The sequence below is a fragment of the Ptychodera flava genome, chromosome 14, assembly GCF_041260155.1.
Source record: "Ptychodera flava strain L36383 chromosome 14, AS_Pfla_20210202, whole genome shotgun sequence".
NCBI classification, from domain to species: Eukaryota; Metazoa; Hemichordata; class Enteropneusta; family Ptychoderidae; genus Ptychodera; species Ptychodera flava.
Window position 1 is genome coordinate 28,280,867 of NC_091941.1, and position 21,232 is coordinate 28,302,098.

The 21,232-nt window shown below is 37.4% G+C and overlaps 2 protein-coding genes and 1 long non-coding RNA gene across 7 annotated transcripts; 2 read left to right on the forward strand and 1 right to left on the reverse strand.

The window, feature by feature from the left end:
• The first annotated feature begins 55 nt into the window (after positions 1-55).
• On the forward strand, positions 56-7,823 carry LOC139150028 (lactoylglutathione lyase-like). Its single transcript, XM_070722175.1, has 6 exons — positions 56-250; positions 1,547-1,629; positions 3,608-3,748; positions 3,993-4,063; positions 4,458-4,547; positions 7,198-7,823. The coding sequence occupies exons 1-6, from the start codon at positions 191-193 to the stop codon at positions 7,278-7,280; spliced, it is 528 nt and encodes a 175-aa protein (XP_070578276.1). The 5' UTR covers positions 56-190; the 3' UTR covers positions 7,281-7,823.
• Positions 7,824-9,290: 1,467 nt separating this feature from the next.
• On the reverse strand, positions 9,291-11,595 carry LOC139150032 (uncharacterized). Its single transcript, XR_011556182.1, has 2 exons — positions 11,412-11,595; positions 9,291-10,502 (listed from the first exon to the last, which is right to left on the reverse strand). It is a non-coding gene; the product is annotated as an uncharacterized lncRNA (long non-coding RNA).
• LOC139150027 (threonine aspartase 1-like) lies at positions 11,350-20,337 on the forward strand. Of its 5 annotated transcripts, none has more exons than XM_070722174.1 (11): positions 11,350-11,510; positions 12,905-12,972; positions 13,448-13,516; positions 14,178-14,298; positions 14,757-14,841; positions 15,043-15,244; positions 15,586-15,708; positions 17,915-17,993; positions 19,012-19,125; positions 19,338-19,483; positions 19,970-20,337. In XM_070722174.1, exons 3-11 carry the CDS (start codon positions 13,451-13,453, stop codon positions 20,048-20,050), a joined length of 1,017 nt encoding a protein of 338 aa, XP_070578275.1. In that variant the 5' UTR covers positions 11,350-11,510; positions 12,905-12,972; positions 13,448-13,450; the 3' UTR covers positions 20,051-20,337. The 5 variants fall into 5 exon arrangements, with proteins under 5 accessions (XP_070578275.1, XP_070578272.1, XP_070578274.1 ...); XM_070722171.1 differs by lacking the exon at positions 11,350-11,510 and adding an exon at positions 11,634-11,765; XM_070722173.1 differs by lacking the exon at positions 11,350-11,510 and adding an exon at positions 11,676-11,765 and having other exon boundaries at positions 15,043-15,241.
• The last annotated feature ends 895 nt before the right edge of the window (positions 20,338-21,232 follow it).

Here is a 21,232-nt window from a genome sequence, read left to right on the forward strand (position 1 = left end):
CTTTCTTCCCTCTGCATGCTGGGAATATTTTGCAAGTTAGGTCGTCGAGGGCGCTAGTCAATGTTGAACAAGGTCTCACCCTGGGTCTCACCACAAGATAGAGCCACAACCGAGGTCAAGCCAGGTCAGGACAGCAACGGCCCACAACTTCACAGAGAACTCGTCCGTTGCGATTACTTAAATTATCACCATGTCTCTTCCAGAAGATCAAGTTCAGGCTGCATGCAAAGAACCAGATCCAAGTACAAAGGTATCAAAAAGATATGCTCGTGTTCATGAAGAAGAAACTAGAGAGCTCGAGAGTGCAGCTACTGTATCGCTAGCCACATGCAGCACAGGCACAGGTGGAACAAGGCACAGGCATTCGAACTCAAATGCAAGTTGCAACCAAACCGTCACCGATGCAACCATTAAGAAAAGTGACGGTTTGCTAGCATTGAGTCGAATGACTGTGGAACAAGGGCCAGGACTCACCTTTGGTCGGGTGCTCCTGTTGACTTTGGTGCTGGTGCATGATGCGGAAAGTCCCATATGTTTGAATCACCAATTGATAAATGTTACTGTCATGTCCATGAAGTCTGAGTTGTCCCTTCCTACCTCAATGACCCTATAAAGCTTGAACATGTTCTCGATAATCAGTGAACACCACGAGTATGTATATTCATAGATGTACTACCACAAGACATCTATGGTGTGTACAACCATGGAGATGCCTCCATGCAGAACTCAGTCCTACCTTGAAAAGGTCCTTAGAAATGCAAGAGAGAATATTGAGACCCTATCATTGTGGACCTGAAGATTTATACACTCTGTTTGTTATCTCCATTCATGGAAGCAGAAAGAGTTCCTACCTCCATGCTCCATTCCTACGTAATACTGACTTGAGGTGCACCTCACATGTTTCTGTTGATGACCCTGGCCAAGGCCAATTCTCCTTTTTACATAAGCACATCAGATACACGAGTATAAGTTAACCAGACCATGGAGGTAGGAAGAGACCAGACCATGAACAAGATATTTAATTTTTAACTTTTTTTTTCTATTTGAAAAATATAGCAATGCATTTTGAAGAAAGCTCCAGTGACATATACACCAAACTGAACTGACCTATAACTGGGAAATTGACCTTCAACAGAACCTATATGCATGAGATCACATGATTTCACTGAACTGCACAAGGTCAAAGGAATTCTTAACTCCTAATTTCCTTTTCAGTAAAATACTGTATGCCACATCGATGTGTATTTAGGGAGTCACTTGCTTTGTTAAAGGTTTAATCATAGATAGTAAATTCTTTCTTCCATTGTCTATGGTGTAACTTGATACTGTGTGTAATGGCAGTACTCATAGTATAATGCTCAGCCTGCAAATATGTCTATATCATGAGAAAAAAAAAACAACGTAATCTTTGAGATGAAACTGTTGCTCATCTGTGGAGTTATCATGTATGTCTTGCACTCTACCTGGGAAAAGATTCTGTATGATCTAGAAAATGAATCTACAGTAATGCAAAGATGGCATGTATCTTTTGTTTTTCCAATGCCAGGATTTTATATTCCAACAAACGATGTACAGGATCAAAGATCCAAAAGCGTCCTTGGATTTCTACACCAGAGTCCTTGGAATGAGGTAAAACCATTTTTTGTGAAGTTGACATCAGCAAATCTTGATTGTACCACTGAGACTGCTTATCTGTCAGGTGTTTTTCAATGCACCAACACAGTCGCAGTAATGATAGTGTATTGGCCTGCGTAAACATTACAAAAATAAGCAAATAAGAAATAAAACAAACTATGGGTCTCTAAAGCAAGTTTACACAAGAATTTGTCATAATGTTTTTCCATGCCAGTAATCAGTATCTTGCACAATAAATCAAAGTTCGTCTGATGGATAAAAGTGTGCTTCCTTCACACAGTATCTCCTTACTGTTTACCTGTATCTACCATACCTTCTAAGAAATTGTGATATGATACTTTTAATTACAGGATAACATGTGACTAATTTAGACTCAATTTATCAAATATACCAGAATCATTTAAGACACTGTTAATAATTTATGAGAGTCTATATCTGTTCAATAATCAGAACAAAGTCAACTGCCCTGAAAATTGAAAACAAATTGCGTGCACAAATCACATATCCCATGGTGCAATGTGTATATGAAGGTTAGCTTAGTTCAGTTCATGTAATGGATAACAACACACACACATGACATATGGCAGTGTTCTCCATAGAGCAATTATAGAGTGGTGGCCGTCACTCTTTAATTTTTGGTAAACAAGAGAAACTCATTACCATAACAGTTGTATTTATTGTTCTGCAAATCAGCCCCCACACTACCAGAAAATCCTGGGGAGAACAATACACATATCAATTCAGGGGTCAGTGCCTTAGAGCAGATGCATCATTCATCATTTATGAGAGCTCAATAATCTTCAGAGAGTAATTTTGTTCACTATATTGAGTGAATGGTCAGGTACATCTACTGTTTATTTATTTTATACAAAAAAATTCATATTTCAAGCCAATGTAACCTGCGTTGTACAGAAAACACTGTCACATCAACCAACAAGAAAGAATCTGTGCTTTATTGGCATACTTTGCCAATTGCGAATCTCTCTAAGTATTTGAAACCATACAGCTGCTCAAGGAGCGTTCAGTGTGATGCAAACCTACAGCTTTCAATAATTTTGCACAAATTACTCCAGATACTGGACGTTGTTTCAGTAAATGGACAATACTAAAATGTTGTTGGTCTCCACAGCTCTTGAATAATTTAGCACACATCACTCAAGGTGGTGGACTTTGTCACAGTACATCGACAATACTCAATGATGCCTGTCACTCTATTATTTGGCTAGTGATAACATAAAAATGTGTTGATGGAGTATTACCATAAATCAAAGAGCACCACACAGTAAGTGAGGCTACCCACAACTCCCCTTGATTTGTTCACTCAGACATTTTTTTCATGTTTTTGCTAAAGGCTTTTTCAATTTTATCAGTTTCTTAACAATATTTAACTTACAATTTAAGTTCAGGATTATTTGTTAAAACTATGTTTCAAATTATTGATTATGTTTATAATTCAAGAGTACCTTAAATGAGAAGTCGATGTTTGGAGGTGCTAAAAATTGCACACTTGTCAAGATAAAGTTATCAGCTGCTAAGATGGTCTCATCATACCACCTGTCAGACATGCAAATTTCCTTTGTTACAAACATTAAAAAAAAATCAATACCCTTTCTTTTGCCAACACAGATGCAACTTATTCCTTAGTTTCCTTGAAAATATTGTGTATGGTTGTCAAAAATCTATGTTGACAAAATTACAAGATTGCTATCTCCTCTGCGGAAAAGGGTTTGATCTACTCATTATTCACAGTGAGAAATCAGAAAATTATGATTATCAGAACTATGTTGCCAGAATTTTGAAATGTAGATTGAGTTGTTCTGTGTACAGAAGAAATTTGCTTCAGTTTAGTGAGTGATCTCCGTGTGTACAGATCATGGAGAATTGTGGGTAGCCTCACTTACTGTGAGCCATCGCACAACTCTGTTGGGACAGGGTGATATGTAATTGAATGCTATTTCTTTTGTGCTCACAGGTTATTGCATAAGTTTGATTTCCCTGAAATGACATTTTCCCTGTACTTCATGGGATATGCTAATCCGGATGAGATTCCAAAAAACACAGAGGAGAAAGTGAAGTGGATGTTAACCAGACCAGCAGCATTAGAGCTCACTCAGTATGTATGATTGACAGTTTTGTACTAATGAAATTAAACTTTTTAATTAAATCAAATTTAAATTAATTCAACTTGATTTTACTCGAGTAGTAACGATGGAGAATGTGACACACAAGATATGCTAAAAGGAAACTGTCTCAAATTGTCATTAGGTATCATATTATATATAACTGTTTCCTGCATTTTTTGGCGGGGTGTACTATTTTGCACGTCATTGAAGTGCCACTGCTTTGTCAATTTACAGTAACTATGGTACAGAGACTGATGCTGATTTTAAAGGTTATCATAATGGTAACAGTGACCCTCGAGGATTTGGTAAGGAAATAACTTCCCTGTAACTCCTCCAGTGTAACTTCATGCCTATGAAGGATGCCTAGATAGATCAGAACTTTTTAACCTGCGTCATACATTAAAATGTCAATTTGTCGGTGATATCTGAAGACCCTTGTGCCTGATATACAGCAACTATCATTGGCTTCAATATATTTTAGCTATTTTTTGTGACATCTATTTTTGTGTGAATCTTTTGATTGAATTTAATTTTTTTGTGCTGTTCATTTAGATTTGGTTGTCTTATCAAATGTGATTTGCATTTCGGTGTTGAGATCTTCAATGATTTGGCGGTGTGTACCGGTAGGAAAATAAAAAAAGGGAATAGACTGAATTCAAGAAACTGATTAATATTTTGGTACTATTATTTTTACCCCAGGACACATTGGTCTTTCTGTTCCTGATGTGGATGCTGCCTGCAAAAGATTTGAAGAGCTCGGAGTTGAGTTTGTCAAAAAGCCTAATGATGGTATGAAATTCCATAATGATTTTATAAAAAGGTTATTATAAAAATAACACAAAGGATGCACGTAGACATTGGCGGAGCTTCACTTTTGGCTTTGCTTCGGGCAATACACTGAAAAATAAGATTGCTACCTGCAGTTGATTGATAATTCTTTCTGACATGAATTTCATGCGTGCAAGTATCACTTCATTATGATTTTGATCTTCACTTTACAAATCAACAAGTCATCGTTGATGACACAGTCCCCACTTGTTAATGGGTACTTTGATTACATGTCCTCAGAGAGGATAGAGTCCTCTTCATTAATTAGGTCTGTGATAAAAATACTTTGATACAGATGACGCTCAATGGCCAAGAATGAGTTCCATGGTGATGAAAACATAAAACCAATGTAGGCCACCATCCTAAAGTTCAGAAAATGAGTCAACTAGGAATTAATCAACAGGATGTGCAAAACATTTGTGCACACAATTCTAACACTTGACAGATTATCACTGGTACCATATTTCATAAAGTTTGATGCAGTATTTACAACACTATGAGATCAACATCTGTATCAAGTTTCATCACATTTGACGTTGTATTAATTTATGGCTATATCACCCTAATTAGGAAAGTTCATTACTTATGCAATTACAAATTAATTAAAATGACACTGATAAATGTCTTTTTCAATGTTAAAGCAATGTGAGCTTAACATCAGTTATCATCTGTATAAAGTTTCATGAATTGATGCAGTACATATTTCTTGACATATCAGCCTACTTACAAAACTTCAATAATTGACATGTTACTGCTACATGACGTGAAACAAATTGACGAGCATATGTATGAAATACTCGTAGGTCAATGTCCTTGTACCAACTTTGAATGATACTGGTGGAAATATGTCTGATTATGGCTCTGTACATTTGAAAATTGTAACAAAATCACCGCCATGCAGCAATATTTGATCTTACTGTTTCAAAACTCAACACGTATATGTATGACGTAAGTCAATGTACATGTACCAACTTTGAATAAGATCAGTTGAGACTTGCCAGAGTTATGGCTCTCGACATGAAACAACCATAACAAAATTGCTACCATGTGGCCATATTGGACCATCTCGTGAAACCAATCGACATACATAAATAAGTCAATGTCCTTGTACCCACTTTAAATAAATTTGCTTGATGCAGGTCTGAGTTATGGTTCCAGACATGAAAAAATCGGAAAAAAATGGCCACAAAACAAATCAATGTGCATATGTATGACATAGGTCACTGTCCTTGTACAATGATTAAAATTGGTGAATAAAATAAGTTGAGAAATGCCCAAGTTTTGGCTAAGGACACGAAAAAATTGTAACAAAATGGCTGCCATGCAGCCATATTGGATCATATCATGAAACAAATTGAAATACATATGTATGACATAGGTTAATGTCCTTGTACCAACTTTGAATAAAATCGGTTGAGATATGCCTGAGAGTATTATGGCTCTGTACATGAAAAAGTCGTAACAAAATGGCCGCAAGGCAGCCATATTGGATCGTATCACATAACAAATTGACATGCATATGTATGACATTAGTCAATCTCCTTGTACCAACTTTGAATAAAATCGGTCGAAACATATCTGAGTTATGGCTCTGTACATGAAAACATCGTAATAAAATGGCTGCCTAGCGGCCATATTGGATCGTATCACATAACAAATTGACGTATATATGTATAACAAATTGACGTGCATATCTATGACATTGGTCAATGTCCTTGTACCAACTTTGAATAAAACCGGCTGAAACATGTCTGAGTTATGGCTCTGTACATGAAAAAATCGTAATAAAATGGCCGCCTGGCGGCCATATTGGATTGTGTCACAAAACAAATTGACGTCCATATCTATGACATTGGTCAATGTCCTTGTACCAACTTTGAATAAAATCGGTTGAAACATGTCTGAGTTATGGCTCTGTACATGAAAAAATCGTAATAAAATGGCCGCCTGGCGGCCATATTGGATCGTATCACAAAACAAATTGACGTGCATATCTATGACATTAGTCAATGTCCTTGTACCAACTTTGAATAAAATCGGTTGAAACATGTCTGAGATATGGCTCTATACATGAAAAAATCGTAATAAAATGGCCGCCTGGCGGCCATATTGGATCGTATCACAAAACAAATTGACGTGCATATCTATGACATTAGTCAATGTCCTTGTACCAACTTTGAATAAAATCGGTTGAAACATGTCTGAGTTATGGCTCTATACATGAAAAAATCGTAATAAAATGGCCGCCTGGCGGCCATATTGGATCGTATCACAAAACAAATTGACGTGCATATCTATGACATTGGTCAATGTCCTTGTACCAACTTTGAATAAAATCGGTTGAAACATGTCTGAGTTATGGCTCTGTACATGAAAAAATCGTAATAAAATGGCCGCCTGGCGGCCATATTGGATCGTATCACAAAACAAATAGACGTGCATCTGTATGACATATGTAGTAATCCTTGTACCAAGTTTGAATGAAATCGCTTCTTGCATCTCTGAGATATCTGCGTGAACGGACGGACGCACGTGTCCGTGGGGACTAAAAATATGATTATACACTGTAATAGTGTTGCGTATAAATAACAAGAATTGTTTCATGTTTCAGGGAAAATGAAAGGAATAGCATTTATCAAAGACCCAGATGGTTACTGGATTGAAATACTGAGTACTGCTGCCGTCAAGCCTTGAACCGCGAGCCTATAGTGTAATTTTCACAAGTACGCAGAGATTTCAGCCAACTGCAAAAGAAATTGTGTGATTGCTGGCATAGAAGCAAGAGTGATCATGCAACAGTACTCAATTGTATGGACTGGTAATTTACTGCTTTGATCTCAGGTCAAAGGTCACTTACTATCTTTTCGACAAGGATTGTTCAACAAGTCAAGCAAACATTGTTAGCCCTCATATTTAATATGATCTGTAGTTTGACACCTTTATAGGGCACTTGCATTGGAGAGAGTCAATTCTATCAGAGACATAAATAAATCATGTACAGATCCAGTGCATATGCCCGAACTTTTGAAATCAATAACTTCCAACCTGAAGGTTTGAGGCTTGTTTTCGAAGGTACTCAAAATTGAATCATCGTTTAAATCTGGAATGAAGAAATCCATCTTTGAATCTATTAACAGCTCTGCCTTCTTTGAGTGACAATTTTATATGGATGAGCAATCTATCCTTCATGTATGGAGAAACCAATAAATGTGAATAAAACTAGGCATTTCATTATTATGTTATGTTTGTCTTTATTGTCCCTGGATTATCAAGGTATATTAGGCCACAGTAAGTACATTCTTTGTTTTGTGTCCACTGAAGTGAAGGTTTTCAGTTTTTTGGGGAGGAAAAACAGGTTTTTCTTGCACATTTTTGTAATATTAGCTAGATTCTGTTGTAAAACTAAGTAAGGCCTTTAAAATCGTGATAAAATATTATATACATCAGTGATTTTACAACCGTGGAACCATGTGTTGATATGAAATGGTATCCCTCTTGAAGAATGTTGAGTTACACCACTTACCCACCTACCTCTACTAATTTTAGTGGACATGAAACAGAATTTATTTACGCTGGTCTTACTCTGCAATGGGGAGGGAGTTTTCAAGAGACTGGGTAAATTAATTTGTTGGCCATTCTTGGATGTGTTGTGAAGCCAGGTAGTGAATGAAAGTATTGTCTTCTCTGCTGCTGAGCAGAAGTACAAACAAAGATTTTGAAAATGCTTAGCCGGGTTAAAGACACTGAAAGTAGGGCCAGGACGGTGTAGATGTCCATTTGAGTAGATGACAGGTTTGTTTATTTGAAACACCTTCATCCCAACCACAAACCATCCATATATTTTCCTGCATCATTTTATACACAGGACATCTCTGGTACCTGCAATGGTGTAGACTTTCCACAATGTGTGTAAGAGGAAAGACAGCCTGGTATATCTATGGTGTGAGAGTCTGAGAGGAAAAAATGTGTTGTTTTTAATTTGATATAACCTTGTGAGTCTCACTGTGGTATGTATGCTATCATCTACATCAGAATAACATCAGTGAATACAATGTTGAGCAATTTACACTGACTGAAATTTGGGTGATTTGCTTGGGTACGTGGATGTCTGGAATTCCTTTTATATACAGGCAGCTCATGACATTTTTTAGCTACATGGGTGTAAGAGATGTCCGACAAGAATGCAATAAAAGTTTTACTTCTCACCTTCATTTGCATAAATTTAAAGTGAACAAGTCAGAACTTATTTGAATCTCGTATTCAAAAGCTTTTCATCCTCCCCTTTAAAAAATAGACTGCATGTCACACACACAAAATAATTGAGGAAAAAGCCTTGTAACTGCCTACCATTTGAAATGTATGAGGAAAGAAAGCATAACCACCATCTTGGCTTCACTTCTCTTTTTCATTGGCGAAATGCTGCTGGCCATTTGTGGATGTTATGGGTATTTAAACCTTACACTTTAATTACTTGACATGGACATTGGGAAAACCCTTTCGCTTCCCGTTGATGTACTGTTCTTTCCTGAACAGTTGACTCTCTATGCAAAGAACTCAAGGAAATTTTCCTTGTCATTGCTTTTGTAAGAATAATTCATACTGACAAAATTTTACCAGGAAATGATACCCTAGTAAACCTGCATGACTGCAAAGGAGTTAGAAAAGAGTCTTAGCCAGAAGAAGCATATATCAGCAAGGCAAAAGTGAATCACAAGTTCATGTTTTATTTTTTTCGATAAATACACACCTTTTCAAAAAGCATATGACCGACCTCAGTGGGCCTAGACTCTCTCAGCTCTCTTCTGATTTTGAGTTTCATAGCCCGAGTAGTCACACGACACATTTTGCTTGGGGCTGGCCTTGCTAGACAATCGATGGCACGCCTGTGTACGTGACAGATTGCTGTGCAGCAAGCCAGGGGCTAAGCACAAGAGTCAAAAAAGGGCCGCAATGCCTAACTAACTGACAGCACAGCAAAAACTGTCGGATGAACAAGTGCAGCAAGACACTGCACAGGGATTGAACCATGATAGGAAACCTCTCGTCACATAAAAGAATATTCACTCACATGTTAATTGATCAATAAATATCTTATCTACATAGTATTCCTGAATGCATGTATGCATACCATATATCAGTCTTCATCAGAGCAAATCAGGTGCCCTATTATGGCAAAATTATTGGCAAAAACATATTGTAAAAAAGACTAGGCCTTTCAAAAGTCCAGATATTAGAACTTATGGGCAACTACAAAGGCAGCTGCTTGAGTCTGAAGACAAACAAAAGTTTCTCAATGAATTTGTCATACTGCAATACTGGGATTACAGGCAGCACAACAAAATTCAACGCATTCAATTCACAAACATATTTGCCTGTTCCTATTTTGCATTTAGTGTCACCACTTTTCCCAGATTGTCTTGCTCCAAAAAAATCTGTTGTTGCCTGCATCATGGTTATTCTACCCCACACTGTGCCAGCATGAAAACTGACAATGTTCAACCTCTGCTTGTAATTTCTGATCACCAGTTGATTTTTCTGCCAACAGAGTGGAGATGACAGTTGCCACAAATAGTTCCCATGTGACTCCCCTTAGGTAATACACTCTTATCTCCAAATCTGCATTTCACTAGCTCTTCCTCCCATGTTCATCATCTTCATCTTTTTGGAAAGTTCCAATTTGGTCAATGGTGCCGTTCTTCAGCATGTCAAACTGTCGTCTTGCCCGCCTCAGCAGGAATTCTATTCTCAGTGTGTCTGTCCTTGCAAGCTGTGCATTTTTCCTGAATTCCTGTTGGACGAATACTCTCGCACCGGGCTTCTTTTCAGCAACTCTCAGAAACTGTCTGTAAAGACTCAGAACTTCCTTCTGCAGTTTACTGTGCCGAACCATCCCTTCACCTTTGATATTTCACAACACTGGTGAGAAAAGAGATTCTTTCTTAAAACATGTATTACTACCCGGTATATGTATTGTCATTACTTTGAACTGTGGGTCAGAGAGTATTAGACAACATAACACTATTGCCTACATGACATTACCATGAAAGCAGAGACGATGCTCACTTCTACCTCAGTGATAGTAGATCCACCAACCCTATCAAAAGAAAGGGCATGTCACTTGTTTAGTTTTCCATGCAGCTGATAGTCACACTATGATACTTCGTATTAAAAACCAGAGCGTTGTACTGTGCAACTGCAATGTTCGAATGTTCTCTAAAGCTTGGTAAAAGAGAAGGCGGCTAATTTACATGACAGTAACTAATTTGTATATTACTGGGTAACAAAAATGAATTTGTGTCATGAGTGTATTCACATATGATACATATTTGTCATAAAACAGGTGTGCACGCCCTTGCAACACTCAAAAACCCCTGACTGATGGAGAACCCTGACGTGTGTTATGCAGAGAACCAAAGACAGCTTCCTTTCACTATTCTTGACAACTATTCCTTCACAGCTTCTATGCATTGAAATGACAGAACGACACTAATTATTATCACAGTCGCTTGTGGTTCGATAGACAGCGAAGGACCCTGTACGGATTTAGATCAGCAATAATCATATAGTGGGGCCTGTGCCATATTGTACAAGCGACTGTGAAGTTAGCCATGCGTACAGGTCTGTGTGTTCCCGGCGTTATACGGCCTCCACCACGCCGGGAACACACATCCCGGCGTTATACGGCCTCCACCACGGTGGAGGCCGTAACGCCGGGAACACATAGACCTGTACGCAGGGCTACTGTAAAGTTACAACCAGCAAAGGGAGTGGTAGGGCTACGGATCCGCAGCAACTGTGAAGTGTGATTATGTCATCTGATCGTACCTTCAGCAAGCTTTTGATCCTCAACGCAGTCACTCGGACAAGAACTTGCTGTTAACTTTCTCTATATTGGAAAGAGAACAAGTTACATCATTCATAAAGGTACTGGCAACATCCTGGCAATTTTCATGATTCAAATCGTAGTTTCTGGGACTGGTATACTTTAGCACTGTAGAGTAACCATGAGATCGAAACTGGTTGCCAAAAGACCGGATGTTAACATTTCTCAGTGCATGTTGGGAAACGTATATAATGGCAGCTCCCATAGTACGGGTACGAGTTAATTGATTCTGCATACCGTCCGCGTTATTTTCATGATGTCCAACAAATCCAAAGGTTTTGTTGCAGTTCATGCTGGTAAGTAGTTAACGTAAGCATGGTGTGATTTACTCGGAACCATAATCTGCAGTACAACATGGTTGATTCGATCGCCAGTCTCTTGTGGTATGGCTCGGATTCGGAAAGCTGCTAAATTTCTAAATTATGATTTGTGCTGCAAGTGGCAAATGTATGACTGAAAAAAATCATGGTAAATGTAATTAAAATGTCTGAAGAACTTTCACTGTTCATTTCATACTCTTTCATGGTACAGCCTGGCCTAAATTATGGTGCATGGTGCTCCCTGCACGAAGCAGCCTTTGAGACGCAAACGCGGTACGCGCGTATGACGTGCCGTTGCCTCTTACGAAAGAGCGCCCCCTATGTACCACCTGTTGAAGTTGATCATCATATGCTTTACTGGATAATTTCCTTTACCGCAACTCAGTTAATGTTGAACTGATGGCTATAGCTTACTTCTCAAATGATAAACAATGAATAAGAAATGCATAAAATCAAAACTGTAACTTCCCTACAGTTCTATTCTTGATCCGTTTTGAAGGGAATGAATATATCATCATCATTTACAGTGTTGCTGGATGCCGGTGAAAACGTATCATAGACACTCACATGCACATTTTGGCGTTATTAAACGTAGCAATTTTTTGCAGAGAGTTCCTTTAATATTATAATATCAAATTCTGAACTGCGGGCCATACGGCTACTTGCAGTTTCTTACGTCATTTTTACGTCACAGCGCAATGAAAACAAATAATTGAAGTTTTGATTTTTCAACCACCAAACCAGTGTACAAAATTTCAACATATCGGTACATAAATGACATAAATTTCAGTTCTGCTGTTTTCACACAATTTCTGTGTCATTTGCTCACGTGCGTTTCACCTACTGACATCAGACTCCACAGTCAAGAATAGTACACTCTCGATCACGCTGATCTTTCTGTTTTCATCAATTGTAAAGATTTCATAAGAAAGCCTTCAATAGGGTTACTTACTAACAGATAACCTACCTCAAAATCTGATGGTGAGAATCAGTGTTTTGCATACTGACTGAACATATGATAAGTGTTTGTGTGTCTTTGATTCTAAGTCAGTATCTCACTTCAAAATTTTTACCTCGATCAATGTCTTTAATAGACAGTACACTTTCTTTCACAGGTGCTGGGTACCATTCACCAGGCAAATCTGAGGAGTACAAGAGGGCATGTTATGAAGCTTGTGAAAAGGTACACGTTTGCTTTTTCCCAAATGCCAAGAAGTGTCAGTTATAGTGTTCTCATTTCCCCTTAATCTTGTAAAGGGAAGTTAAATTGACAAATAAGTGCAGTTTATGGTTCAAGATGGGCTGCATTTCCATGGATCACTTGTCCCCTCAAATCTCAGAAGATCTGTCATGATTGCACTGCGCGCTTACACAAGTTGTTCCTGGTCAATCATTCATTATATGCCCGCTTTCTTTGAAATAGCTGGCATTTCTTTTTAACATGCCTTGAGGTCCAGCGAGTACTCTGTAACACTGATTTGACTGGTGCATTGTACAGCAAAAGCCCTTTTTTGTTGCTAACCATTATTATTGTGCTGACTTATTTTATACTTTGATTGCGGCTTGCCAAGTTATTTGAAATATGGGACATTATGTCCAATCCCTGAAAGTCTTTTGCACTGTTCACCATTTTATCTCTCAGTGATGTTATCTTTCAGGCAATGGCTCTGATTGAAGAATGTAAGTCATCTCTGGAAGCTGTGACTGCAGCCGTGGCCGTTCTAGAAGTATGTTTGCTGTTCATGTAAAGTCCAAACATCACATTGTTTTTCCAAGGAATGATTGTATTTTAAAAAGTTGTGAATTGACAGAAAATATTCACATATATATTCATCTTCAATGTAAATATAAAACATCAGCTCAAAATTGATCAGAATACCGTAGGGTTGTATAGATGTCTACCTGTGCAATAAAAAGGTAATCAACTTTTACTACTCAAAATGTTGCAATTGTTTTTGAAAGGTTTCAGTAGGGATAGATCATGGGTGAGCAGGACCACCAAATGTACTTTGCCAAGACTCGTTAATTTGCCAGTCTGGTAGTGTGGTAGATTTGTTCATGCTAGAGGTGTATGTTCAAGGCATGCAGACCTATCCAACTGGATTCAAGATCAGCAAATGTACCTTAATGCTGTCATGACCAGCAAAATAAGCAATGGATTTGTTCACTTGCGGTGATCACCGCAACAAATAACAAAAGTGTGTGCTTTAATTTCAAGAACAGCATCCATCACTGTGCCCGTGATCTCTCAGAAAACATTTTCAAAATGGTGAAATTGTAGTCGATGTATCATCACTTATAAATCAAATGATTGAAAATAAACAAATGACTGATACTTTGGTGATGTGTTATTGTTACATTCCTGGTTTCTGTTTTCCATATTCTCAGGACTCTCCATGTACCAATGCTGGCATTGGTTCCTGTCTTACATTAGAAGGCTCCGTGGAATGTGATGCCAGCGTTATGGATGGCAAAACATTTGGATACGGTGCTGTAGGTGCTGTGGCAGGTAAATTATCACCAACTACTGTAACATCGCCTACAAACACACTTTTTAGAAATGCTAATGTAATGTTTAACCAACCTTGCTATGAACAACGATAATAACAATACATTATACATTTCTATGACAACATCCACAAACTGCCCATAGGCTCTGTACTACAAAGCAATAAATTCTTTACTTGTATGATGTGTAAGCCTCAGTGTAGAACTGAGTCTTCTGTCCTTTTTTTTTAAAACTACCACTTGACATAGACTCTCTAAGATGCTATAGAAGACGATTCTATAGCCTTGGTGCTGTATTCCAAAATACACTATCTCCAAAAATTTTAGAACATCATTTACCATTATACCAACCTTGTTGTGAATAGTTGCCTATTTTCCTGACATTTCAGTGTGTCTGATGTAGCAAGGACCTCCTTTGATGTAGTTGTTGTCTTATTGTATCATTTATCATTAATACAGGAATAAAAAATCCAGTGAAAGTAGCCCATTGTCTCCTAAGAGAAGAAACCAAAGGCCTAATGCCACTTGGAAGGATACCTCCTTGGTAAGTGTGCACAGCAGACAACATTTTGATACTCTGTGTACCAGACACTTATATTATTCGGCACTCAATCATGTACAATTTTTTATCCTGAAGAGCTTCACAGAATTTTTTACCATAATCAGCAGATCCAACGAGTTGATATCTTTTACCCATTTTGCTGGCTGATCAAGTGAACTGTTTGCATATAATTTCAGTCCTTAGCTTTCTTGCAGGCAAAGGGGCCTATGAATGGGCCATACGCCACGGGATTGAAGAAACACCACCAGACGGGCTGGTCACTCAGAGTTCATTATCAGCATACAGAAAGTACAAACAGAGACTGCAAGCATTTGAAAGACGAGAGGACAGTCAGGCTGGCTGCAGCATAAAGAAAAGAAAAGTTGAACCAGCAGCTTCAGATGCAGTAAGGATTCATAAATTTCCTGTTTGATGAGAATTTTTTTTAAGTACAACAAAATCACACATCTCATCTACAAGTAAAAAAACATTACTTGTGCAAAAGAATATGAATGTTATGAAACTCTGAGCTATGTTTCTCAGTAGGCATTAAATTTCATCTTTCAGAATATTCTGCATTTTTAATGATCATAGTTTCAAGTTTTCAGACAATTTGCGTTTCTTCGGTTTTGGTCGCATGAAACCTCAGTCTAATACATACATATGGTTGCTTGTAATGTTTATGGGTTCTGCCGATTTTTTTCTTGTAGATATACCAATAAAGATCAGTTTTCTCTTTAACAACAGCACACAGTCAGTGATAAACTGCTGGATACAGTTGGTGCAATATGCATTGATTGCCATGGTAACATCAGCAGTGCAGTATCCAGTGGTGGGTTGGCTATGAAACATCCAGGCAGAGTGGGTCAGGTAATATGGATCCTTACTTAGTTCAAAAAATAGTGACAATGTCACTGGTCGCTCCCATATAGTTATCAAAACAAGCTAAAATCAAGCTAAAAGATTTTTTTATCACAAATAGAAACAATTCCCCCAATAAAATAAAATTATGCAAATTTCACCAGAATTTGATCAAATCTTACTGACGTCACCCGTAAAAACCTCTACACTAATTTTCAACTCAATCGGACGTGTGGTTTCAGAGTTAAAAAAAAAAATTTGATCAAAAATGAAAAAAATAGCCAAAAAATGCAAATATGCAAAGTTCACCATGATTTGCCCAGATTTGGGAAAGGTCACTCCTATGCACTTCCATACCAAGTTTCAAATCAATCAGACTTGTGGTTTCAGAGAAGAAGATTTTTTGACCAAAAATGGGAGAAAATTACAAAAAATTCATGAAAAATAGCAAGTCCAAGATACTGACCCAAGATGTGCACAATCATTTCAGGTCAGCCCAAAGTACTTACTTGCTAATTTTTCATCTAATCTGCTCAGTGGCTATTGAGATTTTCAATAAAATGTAAACTAGTAAACATATATACATACGGCTATAAGAGCTAACAAGCGACCCAATGGTCGACAGAGCTCTGCTGTGTTATGTAGAGAGCAACTTTTTGTGACATATGTATCGATGAAGAAGGTTGAGATCTTTGATAGCTCATTTCAGGATGCCTGACCTAAAATGGCAAAATTAGCTGCAAAAATACAAATTGATGATTTCATCATAATTATGTATAAAAATGTATACCAAATATCAAAGCTATCACATGAGTAACTTTTGAGAAAGAAATATTTTGACCAAAAACGGCAAAACTGACCCAAAATACAAAAATTGAAGATTTCATCAAATTTCACTATATCACACTAAGAGAACCCCCAGGAACCTGTATACCAAATATCAAAGCCATCAGACAAGTAGTTTTTGAGAAACACATTTTTTGACCAAAAATGGCAAAAATTGCACCAAAAATACAAAATTGCAGATTTCATCATATATTCCGTATATCATATTCAGTTTATCTATAGGAACCTGTATACCAAATATCAAAGCTGTCAGACGAGCGGTTTTGATGAAATAAATTTTTGACCAAAAATGACAAAAAAATTCCTTAAAAATACAGATTTGCTTATTTCATCACAATTTGAACAAATCCAAGTTGGGCTATCCTAGGGACCTGTATACCAAATATCAAAGCTGTCAGACAAGCGCTTTTGATGAAATAAATTTTTGACCAAAAATGACAAAAAAATTCCTTAAAAATACAGATTTGCTTATTTCATTACAATTTAAACAAATCCAAGTGGGTTATCCCTAGGGACCTGTATACCAAATATCAAAGCTGTCAGACAAGCGCTTTGATGAAATAAATTTTTGACCAAAAATGACAAAAAAATTCCTTAAAAATACAGATTTGCTTATTTCATTACAATTTAAACAAATCCAAGTTGGGTTATCCCTAGGGACCTGTATACCAAATATCAAAGCTGTCAGACAAGCGGTTTTGATGAAATAAATTTTGACCAAAAATGACAAAAAAATTCCTTAAAAATACAGATTTGTATATTTCATCACAATTTGAACAAATCCAAGTTGGGTTATCCCTAGAGACCTGTATACCAAATATCAAAGCTGTCTGACCAGCGGTTGAGATTTTTTACCAAAAACGCCTTTTTTGGCACTAATTTGCATATTTTTGGCAATGACAACTTCATTTGAACAAAATCTCATCTACAGCCCATCATCCATGTACACACCAAATATCAAGATGAAATATGCAGCGGTTTTGGAGTTTTTGATGTTGACGGACAGACATACAGACATACAGACATACAGACATACAGACATACAGACGTACAGACATACAGACATACAGACATACATACATACAGACATTTCCCTAGCCTATAAGAATAGCTTCCATTGCCATATATACATATGGCTATGGGAGCTAAAAAACTAATTGTCCCTTTTTTCAGGTCCATGAACAAACTGATCCCGTATACTTCTGAAATCACTTTTGGTTCTTAAGATAAAAAATGCATGTTTTTGGTCCTATTCAACAAACTATTACCCGGTACTGTCAGCAACAACTGTTACTTTACACCAGGCATATGTAAACCACATCTTCGAATGTCAAATCTTGCATGTAAGATTGTATTTGTTATGTTGCAGGCAGCAGTGTATGGCTGTGGATGTTGGGCTTTAAATGCATCAGCCAGCAAACCTGTCTCCGTGGCATGCAGCACTACTGGTGAGTAACAGAGGAATAATAAAAAAGTCATATTTTGCTGGTAAATATTTGAAAGTCAGTACTTTTTTCACACAGATTCTACACTTTCCCTGTGCCAGGCAAAGATAAGTTTCAGTTATCCAGTTGCCAACGAGGAAAAAAATATTTAATGGTTAAGTGTTGTATGAGTTTATAGTGATGTAACGCTGAGCTAGCTGCTCAGGTTTTTCTTCTCAGTCATGTCCAACAATCAGGTTGCTGTGCTGTAGGGATTCTTTGAAGGCTATCATTTATAGAAGCAATTTAATACTCAGAAATGTCCAGAAAAGATATTCTAATCATTCCGACGGAGACTTACACAAGTAATATACCAGTAATGGGAGTTCATAGTTTCAGTAGAGAGAACAAATTTTGGTACAGTTGCATGGGCTCACTTGATTTTACAATTCACATCTCTAGTCTACCTTGGCCAGAACAGTCCTTATTCTTATGATTTATGAATATTATGAACGACGGTTTTTCAACACCCTCGTTCAGTCTTTCATTGTCATTTTGTTTCATTGTCGTTTTGTTTGTCCTGAAGAACTTTTTCATTTTTCCTTCTGATTTTTTGTCCAGTGTTGTAAATGATACACAAGTTTGAATCACAATGAGATCATTTCATCTCAATTAAGAGATGAAGTTAAATATGTGCTTCTCAAATAGGAAATGAAAAGACTTTAAAAACTCTTCTCAGTGAGAATTATAAAGTGATTCAGGGGTCTTCATTGAGCTGTGAACCCTCAAAAAGTGTTTCAGACATGATGAAATAATGATACTCATAATGACGACATTTTTTGCTTCTTAATATTTTGCAAAGTTGGTATTTCTTCTCATTACCCACTTCACAACCAGAGCTATTGTCTGACGTTATTGTTTTCAGCAACGTTGCAGATCCTCTTTACAGGAGACCAGGAAACATGAGTTTTGCTGCAAGTTATATTTCTGTGTGTGAATTTCTTGCACGCTCTGTGATAGTAAATTATGGTACTTGTTTCAGGATGTGGTGAGTACCTGCTGAAAACAATGCTGGCAAGGAGATGTGCTGAAGCTGTTCTGCAATCAGAAAACGCCACTCAATCTACCAGTCAGGTCTTCAAACAGGATTTCATCGGTAATTTTATTGAAATTATATATTTCAAGCCATGCAGAAATGTATGTAGTGAAGACATGAGGGGACATTGTTTTGGTTCCAAAAGAGGTATAGTTTAGTGCCAATTTGTAACCAGTACTATGCACATCCATAAAATATTTTTTTGTGATTTGTCACATGGTTATATCAGGGTGGCATTGATAATGTGGTCATTCTTTCCTGTTTGGTCGCAGAGTCACCTTTTCTCGCCAACGTGGCGCAAAAACATGGAGGTGCAATCATTGTGAGGTGTGAAGAGAACCAAGCTGAATTGGTATGGGCCCACACAACAGACAGTATGTGTATAGGTTACATGTCAGGAGGCAAGGGTAGACCAAAGGTAAATCATTGATGATTCTCAGTAAAGGCCAGCTTGCACAACTAGTAAACCATTTCATGTTGACTTGGACTCAATTGTCTGTTAATATAATTTTGTCTCATATGAATCCAAAGATAGAGCTTTAAAGAGCCATTGTCTTTACATACCATATACATGTAGCACAAAGTGTTGTCATACTGGCCACAGTAACTGTGTAAAAACAGATAGTGTACTGTACGTATTTTCATAGTAAAGCAAAAACTCATGTCTCTTTGTTGACTTTACAAAACAGAAAGCCAACACGCTTCTTTATAAAATTAGTATTTTAAACCTCACTAATTGTGGAAAAGTTACCGATTTTGCATGCTTACATATTGTTTTTCTTCCTCAGAAGTTCATTTCAAATATTTTACTCAGCTGTCACAAAAAGTTCACATTTCAAGATATCGCTCATGTCACATTTGCCTTATTGACTTTTGGGTTTTATTTCCCTTACTTTTCTCTCAGACAAGAATATCAAGATTGCCAGAAAGTGCCATCCCAGGAAATTCATTAGCTCTGGAAGGAACAGTGTCAAACATCAGTTGACCTTAAACTGCTCACGTTCATGAAAGGGGGACACCAGAGTGTGCACACTCCACTGCCAGCCACTGTTGATTAGATTCATAAACGAAGGGAAAAACAGAGTCATGCATGGCTGATCCATGAACGATTATGATACTGGAATTCACCTGATATCAGTTTGTCATGAAACCAATATAGTATTTACTCAGTGCTGACATGTGACTTTTTAATGAACATTGTTGCTTTTTCACAGTGTTTTTATTTTTCACAGGGTTTTTATTTGTCAAATAAATAAATCACATAATATCGTCTTCGTACAGTGTTCTCTGTGTATGTTTTGGATAGGTCAGAGAGTTGCATTATCAATTGATCAAAAGTATTTAGAACTTGCTAAAGTCAATAAGCGATGTTATTCTCAGAGGCACTTTTAAGTCAGTGTATATACCTTGGCAAACAAATGAGTCTTCAATTGCTTTAATGCTTGAAGCTGTTCACTGTTGATGCTTGTTAAATATCACGTTGCACGCCAGCCACAATATCTGTCATGGCATAGGGAACAGATGAAAGAACCCTGGGGTGTGGAAGAAGGTTTTTTGTGCAGCGGTTTACCTTATTTGATTTTATTAATTTTGACTGTGATATTTCAAATAAAGAGTTCAACTCTACACCGTCTGACTGCTCTATATATTACCAACAAGTCCTTTACTTATCTCCTCTCCAACTTGTGTATACACCACTGTAATTGCTCCGAAAACATTGCCAACTTGCTAATCCGCTGTCCGTATCAGCGGATTAAGTGATTGAGTCAACACCACAGCCGTCCCACACACATTAAAATAATTATTTTAATGTGTGTGTTGTTAAAAGTGAAAGGTGTTCATATTTGTCCTCCCAGTAGGACTTTGTTACAGTATTTTTCTATACCATATATACTACACTTGTAATTGGGAGGGGAGCAGGAGTTAAGCTAGTTTGACAAAGGTGGAAGACGAATTTTAGGCTACATTCACAAACACCTCTGCGGGGGGGGGGAGATTAAAAAAAATGTTTTCAGATTTTTTCAGTACCCCTTAACAAGCTTGCAATGTGTTTAAGTCCCCCCTTCTGACTTGCTATAATTTTGAAGTTCCCCCCAAACCCCAAGGAAGGCAAAATGTGGCCAATATAATGCTTTGTCCAAAAATATCAATATATGTTAGTCTATTG

Coding starts and splice junctions, on each gene's coding strand:
- LOC139150028 (XM_070722175.1), top strand. CDS start 191: ATGTCTCTTCCAGAAGATCAAGTTCAGGCTGCATGCAAAGAACCAGAT. Junction 251..1,546: donor AACCAGATCCAAGTACAAAG/GTATCAAAAAGA, acceptor TTCCAATGCCAG/GATTTTATATTCCAACAAAC. Junction 1,630..3,607: donor ACCAGAGTCCTTGGAATGAG/GTAAAACCATTT, acceptor TTGTGCTCACAG/GTTATTGCATAAGTTTGATT.
- LOC139150027 (XM_070722170.1), top strand. CDS start 11,892: ATGATTTGTGCTGCAAGTGGCAAATGTATGACTGAAAAAAATCATG. Junction 14,299..14,756: donor TGCTGTAGGTGCTGTGGCAG/GTAAATTATCAC, acceptor TCATTAATACAG/GAATAAAAAATCCAGTGAAA. Junction 19,484..19,969: donor GAGGCAAGGGTAGACCAAAG/GTAAATCATTGA, acceptor CTTTTCTCTCAG/ACAAGAATATCAAGATTGCC.